The following is a 10,253-nucleotide window of genomic DNA, read 5'->3' on the forward strand; positions in this document are numbered from 1 at the left end:
GCCTCCCCAAATTAGATCTATAAATTCTCTGCAATCCCAATAAAAACTCCAGCTGGATTTTTAAAAATTTTTTATTATTTTGAGATAAAGTTTTGTTCTTGTCACCCAGACTGGGGTGCAATGGTGTGATCTTGGCTCACCGCAACCTCCACCTGCCGGGTTCAAGTGATTATCCCGCCTCAGCCTCCCGAGTAGCTGGGATTACAGGCGTGCGACACCATGCCCAGCTAATTTTGTATTTTTAGTAGATGTGGGGTTTCACCATGTTGGTCAGGCTGGTCTTGAACTCCTGACCTCAAGTGATCCACCCGGCTTGGCCTCCCTAAGTGTTGGGATTACAGGCATAAGCCACTGCGCCTGGCCTTTTTTTTTTTTTTTAAGTTTACCATCCTGCTTCTAAAATGTCTATAGAAGAATAAAAGTTCACAAATAGCTAAGCCATTTTGAAAAAGAGCAGTGGTTCACACCTGTAATCCCCATACTTTGGGAGGCAGAGGTGGGTGGATCAGTTGAGGTCAGGAGTTTGAGCCCAGCCTGGCCAACATGGTGAAACCCTGTCTCTACTAAAAATACAAAAATTAGCTGAGTGCGGTCGTGCATAACTGTAATTCCAGCTACTAGAACCAGGGAGGTGCAGTTTGCAGTGAAGTGAGATCATGCCACCGTACTGTAGCCTGGGCGACAGAGTGAGACCCTGTCTCAAAAAAAGGGGGTGGGGGGAAGAGCAAAGTGGGCTCAGCACAGTGGCTCACACCTGTAATCCCAGCACTTTGGGAGGCAGAGGCGGGTGAATTGCTTGAGTCTAGGAGTTTGAGACTAGCCTGGGCAACATGGTAAAATCCTGTCTCTACAAAAATTAGCTGAGTGTGGTGGCCCTCACCTGTAGTTCCAGCTACTCAGGAGGCTGAGGTGGGAGGATCGCTTGAGGCCAGGAGGCAGAGGTTACAGTGAGCTAAGATTGTGCCACTGCACTCTAGCCTAGGCAACAGAGTGAGACACTTGTCTTCAAAAAAAAAAAAAAAAGAAAGAAAAGAAAGAAAAGGAGCCAAGTGATTCTCCTGCCTTAGCCTCCCACATAGCTGAAAGGAAACTTGCCATCTATGTATTAAGACATAATCCTACAAAGCCACATAAATAAGAAAGTCTGTCTGTTTCTGGGTCACACTGACACCAAGAGCACAGATTAGAAAGTCCAGAATAAATGCAGCTGTTCCTCAGTATCCACTAGGGATTAGTTGCAGGAATGCTGCAGACACCAAAATCTGCAGGTGCTCAAGTCCCTGATATAAAATGGCATAGTATTTGCATATAACCTATGCATATCCTCCCTTATATTTTTTTATTTTAATTTTTTTTGAGACCTGGTCTCGCTCAGTTGCCAGAGCTGGAGTGCAGTGGCACAATCTTAGCAAAATCAGTCCTTCTCCAATTAAAAAAAAAAAAAAAAAAAAAAGGAAACATTTAGGGCTAAGAAAGTTCTCAGAAGTATAGGAAAAAAATTACACTCTACATGTATTAGTTCAACATTAATTTTATAGTACTAACACTTAAGCATCATAAAAAAGATTACTAATGATTTTAAAAATTGGTTTTATAAGGATGGTAGGGCTTAGCCAACACCTTGATCACATGGAACTGATCTCGAACCTTGCCTTTCCTTCTGGGGAATTTGTCTATTAGAAAATGTCAGCACCTCATAACACAAAGTACCTTTCCAACTGATACAAGGATCCAGTTTTCTGTTTTGATCTTGTTCTTCTAATGGTGTCCTGTCTACCTGAATTCCAGAGTCCTCTCTGCTTAAGGGCAGTTGATCATTTTCCTCTTCACTTTCTTCAGACCAATTCTGATTTAAAAAAGAAATACACTTTAGCTTTATACAGTATAACATTTAAACTATTTACACTAAAAGACTAAGAAGACTTTGAAGAAAAGCAAAAACTTTGAAGCAACATGGAACAGAAAAACAAATTTTCCTAAATCTCTTGGAAGTGCCTATTATAGGACTGGCAATACGATTATTACTTTCTTTTTTCTATAATGTTGAAATAATAAGGAATGGAATTATTTTTTGTGGCAGAAAGTCCCAAGATAACAGGTCCTTAAGGGATACTTGTACTCACCCCTTTTAACTTCTTCTTCTTTTTTTTTTTTGAGACAGAGTCTCTTGCTTTGTTATCCAGGCTGGAGGGCAATGGCACGATCTCAGTTCATTGCAACTTCCACCTCCCGTGTTCAAGAGATTCTTGTGCCTGAGCCTCCTGAGTAGCTGGGATTACAGGCATGTACCACCATGCCCAGCTAATTTTTTGTATTTTTAGTAGAAGGGGTTTCGCTATGTCCAGGCTGCTCCCGAACTCCTGGCCTCAAGTGATCCACCTACCCTGGCTTCCCACAGCGCTGGGATTACAGGTGTAAGACACCAAGCCCAAACAACTTTTTTTCAAATTTATTTTTTACAAATAGACACAGATCTTGCTATGTTACCCAGGCTGGTCTCAAATTCCTAGGCTCAAGCAATCCTCCTGCCCCTCAAAGTGCTGAGATTACAGATGTGAGCCACCATGCCCAGCCTCTTTTAACTTTTTAATACTAATGATTTGGTGCAAAATCCTAACCAGGCTTCCATAATAAACGACTCTAGCTTATTGAAGAGTGTTCCTGTTTTAGCTAAGTTGACCTAGGGTGGAAAGACCCATTAAAATCATCTCTATCACCTGGCATGTATTTAAATTTTCAATAGCAAAACTACTGCTACTTACTGGTGTGTCCATGTAAGGACCAATGTCCATTTCTTCACCTTCCATCAAGTATTTTCCCCAGTCAAAATCATCTTTCTTTTCTAAAATGTAACAAAAGAACTTCATCAGCTTTCTTATATCTACATTTGAAAAAAACCTCAAAACTAAGGAAAAAAGACTAACAAGACTCAAAATACTCAGGAAATAAAAATTTAAAAATATTGAAACATTTAATAAATTTATATTCTAAAACATTTTACATTTTAATTAACTCATTCTCAAAGGTGAGTGTTCTCCTTCTACAACTGAAGGTAGTTTGTAAAGTTAAACGAATACAGTCATCCCTCAGTATCTGAGGGGAATTGGTTCCAGGAGCTACACCACCCTCCACAGTGCTCAAGGCTGATGATAGAAAATGGTGTAGTGTGTGCATATAACCTAAATACATCCTGCTGTATACTTTAAATAATCTCTAGATTACTTATAATACCTAATACCACGTAAATAGTTTTAAAAATTGTATTAGATTGTTGTATTATTTATTTACTTTTTTTGAATATTTTTGATCGGTATTTGGTTGAATCTGTGGGTGTGGAACCTGAGAATATAGAGGGGTGACTGCATTTTAAATAAAATTTTACAATTGTGATAGCATCCAAAACAACAGAAACACTTTAGTTTCACAGATTTTTGTAAGTTTCAATAAAACTCAATGTTTAGTAAGCAAGTAATGAAACAATTTCTCTTTCACTTCTCATATGTTAAGGCATCTAGTAACATACCCACTTCTTTATCTCTCGGTGTCTCCACATAACTGCTGTTTGAAGGAGAGTCTGACAGACACAGAAGAAGTGACAGTATGGAATAATGTGCATCTGTCTTTAAAACAAAAAAATGAACAACATGAATCTCTGAGGTTGGGAAATGCTTTCGACACTAGATTGAGTAAAGATAACTCTATGATAGTTAGGTCCCCAATTTTTTTCCTGGTTTGAGAAAACATGAGTTATACCTACGTAATTCCTAACCTTCAAAGTTCTTCATAGCTCAAATGCATACACATAAGGAACTTCAAAGCCATCTGAAGTCTGAGTTCTATATTTCTAACAAGTATAAGATATGAGTGGATGAGAGCTTTTATTTCTAAAATGACAGAAATGTCTTTAGAATATAACATTATGGTTAAAAGTTATTCTCCTGTGGCAATATGTATCATGAAGCTTAAACATGGCTGCTAGTTTAACTCAGATGTACCATATTTTATTTAACAAGTCCCCTATTAATGAAATTTACATTTTTTCGCAATCTTTCGCTATCACAAACTTATGTTGTTTCATTCCCCACCCCCCGCCGAGATGGAGTTTCACTTTGTTGCCCAGGCTGGAGTGCAATAGTGCAATCTCAGCTCACCACAACCTCTGCCTCCCCGGGTTCAACTGATTCTCCTGCCTCAGCCTCCAGAGTAGCTGAGATTATAGGTACACGCCACCATGCTCGGGTAACTTTTGTATTTTTAGTAGAGATGGGGTTTCACCATGTTGGCCAGGCTGGTCTCGAACTCCTGACCTTGTGATCTGCCTGCCTCGGCCTCCCAAAGTGCTGGGATTACAAGCGTGGGCCACCACACACGGCTGTTGTTTCATAATTATGAGAGTTTACTTGTATAATAAATTCCTAAAAAGTGAAATGCTAACTCAAAGAGTGTTTGCATTTGGAATTTTGAGAAATAATGTCAAAATATCTTCCATACACATAATACAAACATACATACATATAGAATTACCTGCTTCCCACACCTTTTATTAATCAGATCAGTGAAAAATGTTATCTCAGTGTTGCTTTAATTTGCATTTATCTTATGAAATGGTAGGCACTTTTCCATAAGCTAAAAATTATTGATTTTCCTTTACTGGGTATTACTCTCCTTTGTTCAAGTTTCTATTTGATTGGCAGTCTCTCCTTATTTATATGATTGATTTTTAAATTGGGATATAAGCAGTGTGGGAAAGCATTAACTCAGGAAGCCCGAATTGCCAAAGCCTTCAGCATCCCCCAAAAGGGCTTATTTTCACAAATCAGCCTTGGCCAGCTTGTGGTGACTGGGCTCTTGAAATATCTGAACTGGCAAAAGTGTTCTGTATGTTCAAATCTTGAACCATGTTGTACTAGTCTGTTTATACAGTTTGTGCAAACAGTGTGACTGAAGGTGAACACCTGCTTTCCTTTGAAGGCTCTGGAACTTCAGTAATTGTGGTCAGTCACACAGGTCCTAAGCCTAAGAGATAAGCCCCCAGTAAAAGCCCTGAAGTCCTGGGCTCAAGTATCCAGGTAGACAACACTGGCCACTTGACAGTATGTCAGAAGAGATAGAGCAAGCATCCAAACCAGACTCATATATGGCAGGGATGTTGGAATTATCAGACTGGGAATTGAAAACAACTATGATTAATATACTAAGAGTGCTAATGAAAAATGTGGATAACAGGAAGAACAGATGAGTAATATTAAGTGGTGAGATGGAAACTGTAAGAAAGAATCGAAGTGCTCCAAATGAAAAACAAAGTGTCAGAAATGAAGAATGCTTCTGATAGGCTCATCCAGTAGACTGGCATGAGCTTGAAAATACATCAACAAAGAAGGCCGGGGTGACTTACGACTGTAATCCCAGCAGTTTTGGAACAAAGATGGGCAGATCACTTCAGGTCAGGAGTTTGAGACCACCCTGGCCAACATGGTGAAACCTCGTCTCTACTAAAAACACAAAAATTAGCTGGGCGAGGTGGTATATGCTTGTAATCCCAGGTACTCCGGAGGCTGAGGAAGAAGAATTCCTTGAACCTGGGAGGCTGAGGCTGCAGTGAGCCGAGATTGCACCATTTCACTCCAGCCTGGGCAACAGAGCAAGATTCCGCCTCAAAAAAAAAAAAAGAAAAGAAAAGAAAAAAAAATTAACGAAATTGAAAACAGGAAACAATAATAGCAAAACCAAAAACTGATTCGCTGAAGAGATTAATAACATTAATGAATCTCTAAACATACTAACCACAATAAAAAAAGAGAGAATATACACATTACTAAAATCAGAAACTAAAGAGGGATCATTACTACTGATCCCACGGACATTAAAAGGATAACAAAGAAGCTGGGCGTGGTGGCTCATGCCTGTAGTCCCAGCACTTTGGGAGCCCAAGGCAGGTGGACTGCTTGAGGTCAAGAGTTCGGGACCAGCCTGGCCAACATGGTGAAACCCTGTCTCTACTAAAAATACAAAAAAATTAGCTGGGCATGGTGGTGGGCACCTGTACTCCCAGCTACTCAGAAGGCTGAAGCAGGAGAATCACTCGAACCTGGGAAGTAGGGGTTGCAATGACTCGAGACTGCGCCACTGCACTCCAAGCCTAGGCAACAGAGTGACACTCGGTCTTAAAAAAAAAAAAAAAAAAAGAAAAAGAAAAAAAGTGTGAAGTTATTGCTACACTATATAGAAATCCCCAACCTTTTTGGCACCAGGGACCGCTTTTGTGGAAGACAATTTTTCCATGGACTGTTGGGTGGGGGTGGTTTCAGGATTAAACTGTTCCACCTCAGATCATTAGGCATTAGATTGTCATAAGGAACATGCAACCTAGATCCTCACATGTGCAGTTTACAATGGGGTTTGCTCTCCTACGAGAATCTAATGCCACCGTTGATCTGACAGGAGGTGGAACTCAGGCGGTCATGCTCACTCACCCCAGTCACCTCCTGCCATGCAGCCTGGTTCCTGGCACACATATGTCAGTACTTGTTCACCATGTGGGGGGTGGGGACCTCTGCTCTAACAAACACATCTAAGATGCCACATAGCAAGAGAAAAGGACAACCAATCCACCTTGTGTGAGTGGGTGGGGGCTGTGGACAGAGCGGGGATAGGGAAGCAGACAAGACTGCACAGATTTACTGATTCCTTCAACAAACATGCACTGTCCACTGTGCTCTAGGTGTCTGGGAACAAATCAGACACAGAGCCCTATGCCTGTAAAATGTGCATTTTAAAGGGGGAGACAAGAAAGGAACTATAAAGAAGTGAAATATGTATCGTGTGTGGAGACAGTGCTTAATATTAAAAGGTGAGTTTCCTCAGGCATGGGAAAGGGAAAGAACTATGTAGGCACAAGATGTGCCACAGCAGAGCTAGGGAATGTGGTCCCTCTGTGTTCAGGGAACCCACAGCTGTTTCCATATGCTTGCCATCTTTGGTTTGACCTCTAAGGGGCTAGAGACTGAGCAGGTAAGGTCAGCCACACTGGGCTCTGCTTGCTTATGTGACCCACCACCAGTAAAAATGCTGGTCACCAAGGCTCAGCTGAGTGGCCCTGGGGAGAGAGGAGGGGCAACATTTTGCACATGTTGTCATATACCGTTACTGAGAGAATTAAGTGCATCCCCAGGTGACTCCACTGGGAAAGAACAATTGGACATGTGTGCCTAGCTTCTCCTAGACTTTGCTCTAAGCACCTCTTCCCTCTGGTGATTTTAATCTGTATCCTTTCACTGTAATAAACTATTAACAGTGAGGATAACAGCTTTTTTGAGTTCTGTGAATCCTTGGAGCAAAGCATTATGCCGAAAGGTGGTCTTGGGGAATTCCCCCAAACAATATGAAAGTATACCAGGCATCTAGTAAGCATCTCCAGACAGCCACTGCCAAGTGCTAAGAAACCATTTGACAGTTTTAAGATATCCAAACTATGCTACTATTTGTATCACTCTCTGATCTCTCTTTCCATAGTAGAACTGAGGTGCAAAAATTATTAAATAAGAGCAAGCTCTTTCTTTCATCACGAACTGAGGTATATCTGGTTTGATGGCAATATTTAAATAAATTTCCAGGAGATCCTATTAGCCAGTAGATAATACTAAAATAGAATGTTTAAATAGTAACAGAAGCAAATTGACAATAATCAGATAGGAAACAGTAAAATACACACTGGAGATCGCATAATTGAAGGCATACCTTTATTTCCTTTATGCTGGGAAGTGGCGCATTTAGAAATTCCTCAGTTAATCTCTTCCAGCTAGCGGCTTTGCTGAGATCAGAATGAATGATAAATTTTTCATAAATTCTAAAACATAAAAAAACACAATGATTATAAAGCTATCTTAAAAAGATCTATAAGAAAATACATGTATTTCTGGATGTGTACATACATACACTGACTTACCCTTCGATTGTTTTTTCTATTTTGTGGCTGTTCACATCCAAGAAACGATGAAATCTAATAAAGACAAAATGCAATTCTTATGCCAACTCTGTCACACAGGTAAGTGAACTCATCTCATGGCCCTCCACATCCCCTATATGCTCTGTACTCAGCTACACGTTTCCAGAATGGAGTGTACCTTGTCCTCAGTTACCTCCACCATCAGACAGGCAAGTAATCACCATGTCCGAGGCCGTGCAAGCGACCTTTCTCCAGCACACAGGTGCTTCCTGACTCTCCCAACCCTGTGCTCTGGTTCCTCTGTCTTCCCATAAGGCCCTGTATCTAAACCCAGCTGACCACATTCTACATCAGGTGGTCCCGATCTTTTTATGCTATAGCGAGGCCCAGTGAAGCCTAAGCATCCCTTCTCTGAATAATGTTTTTAAATGCCAAAAAAGAAATACAAAGGAATCCAATTATACTGAGGTACAGTTGTCAAATATTTCAAGAAGTTTATGATATGGCAAGAAATGTTATTTATGAAAGTATTAAATAACAAGATTTAGCAGTAGGTCCAATAACTACCATTAAAGTAACAGTAAACAACATTTACAAATATCTACAACTCTGATGTGAAAACAGTATGTGATTTCTACTGGCTAATACTACTATGGTTTGCTGCCTTCATTTATAATGGAAGAAGATGCTACTTTTCAGTTACAGATTAGTATAAGTTTTTCCTCATCCAAATTAACAAATATCTGAATTATATCTCCAGATCCCAAGGTTAAAAATCCCTTTTATCTCTGTCTTTTTTTAAAGATAGAGGCTATATCTTACTCATCTTTGAATTTCTAGGGCCTAGAATTCTAAATGGCCAAAATTTTCAAGAATGTAAACATGAACTATTCATTTTTCTGATGGTTTAAAGCATCATAAAATTATAGCACAGCCAGCATGCAACTAATGTATATGTATATAACATAGCCTATGCAAAAAATGTTTCCCATTTTTTAGTATCAAAGCCAGCAATCTGTACTTAAAAGAAACAAAATTACAGTACTGAAAAACACATGCATCTCGTCCAGTAAACGGGTGAATGGTACACCACTTTACCTATTGTAATTTAGTTCCTGAAATCCGTGAATGGAAATAGAAACCTCTAATGTCTCTCCCACCTCTAAAACGATGACCATTTGCCTACTGTCATTTAGAAATATTAGTAAAAAAATAACTTGGATTTCAGCATTTAAGTTTTTGTATTGTATAGCCTATTTCACACGTTGTTTATTTTTGTAAGTCACATTTAAGAACTCAGTTTATTACTTCGGACACTTGACGTGCTTTAAAAGAATATGAAAGCCCCGTATTCCTCTTACAAGCCAAGGAGACACTTTATGGCTATGACCATTAAAGTCACTAAAATTACGGATTTTAGAAAACTTCATGCCGGGCGCGGTGGCTCAAGCCTGTAATCCCAGCACTTTGGGAGGCTGAGACGGAGGGATCACGAGGTCAGGAGATCGAGACCATCCTGGCGAACACGGTGAAACCCCGTCTCTACTAAAAAATACAAAAAACTAGCCGGGCGAGGTGGCGGGCGCCTGTAGTCCCAGCTACTCGGGAGGCTGAGGCAGGAGAATGGCGTAAACCCGGGAGGCGGAGCTTGCAGTGAGCCGAGATCGCGCCACCGCACTCCAGCCTGGGCGACAGAGCGAGACTCCGTCTCAAAAAAATAAAATAAAATAAAATAAAAAAATAAAAAACTTCATTATTCAAGATTTTTACTGAAATTAAACAGGTAGAATATTAACATTAACATTCTTTTAGTAATTTCATTATGGGTAACGACTATAAAAGTATTGTTTAATTTCCCTCTCCCATAAAGAAAAATAGATCTCACTCCACGTATACATCTAAATTCTGTAAGTCTTTAAAAATTAGTTACAAGAGAAACTGCATTAAAAATTGCATTAGCTGACTTAGCCTGCTACGTTGTCAGGCGCTGTGCAGAGATGCAGCCTTCTAGCTGGAGGGGAAGCAGAGGAGACAGTAATGACAGGTTAAATCAATGTCATGACACGCGTTTTGTAAAAAGGAGAGCAGGGTGAGAGAGCCCTTATACTGGGCTGACCAGGGAGCAGGAGTCAGTGAGAATACAATCTCTTTAATTAATAAAATAAAAGAAAATAAAAAATTATAGAAATGGAGTTCCTACGTTGCCCAGGCTGGCCTCGAGTCCCGCCTGCGGCCTCCCAGAGCGCTGGGTTGCAGGAGCGCGCCCCGGTCGCAAGAAACCCATTTCCACGCTTCCCCGCGTGACGAT

General features: G+C 40.3%; 1 protein-coding gene across 2 annotated transcripts in view; it reads right to left on the reverse strand.

The window, feature by feature from the left end:
- The window catches only part of TUBGCP5 (tubulin, gamma complex associated protein 5), a 46,500-nt gene that overhangs the window by 35,607 nt on the left and 640 nt on the right, over nucleotides 1-10,253 (reverse strand). For both annotated transcript variants that reach the window (XM_011942884.1, XM_011942883.1), the window contains exons 2-6: nucleotides 7,946-7,999; nucleotides 7,738-7,846; nucleotides 3,524-3,620; nucleotides 2,763-2,842; nucleotides 1,711-1,846 (exon numbers count right to left, since the gene is read on the reverse strand). In XM_011942884.1, coding sequence (XP_011798274.1) covers nucleotides 1,711-1,846; nucleotides 2,763-2,842; nucleotides 3,524-3,620; nucleotides 7,738-7,846; nucleotides 7,946-7,999 — 476 coding nt within the window. The remainder of the gene's footprint in view (nucleotides 1-1,710; nucleotides 1,847-2,762; nucleotides 2,843-3,523; nucleotides 3,621-7,737; nucleotides 7,847-7,945; nucleotides 8,000-10,253) is intronic.

This window comes from Colobus angolensis, unplaced genomic scaffold, assembly GCF_000951035.1.
Source record: "Colobus angolensis palliatus isolate OR3802 unplaced genomic scaffold, Cang.pa_1.0 Scaffold211, whole genome shotgun sequence".
NCBI classification, from domain to species: Eukaryota; Metazoa; Chordata; class Mammalia; order Primates; family Cercopithecidae; genus Colobus; species Colobus angolensis.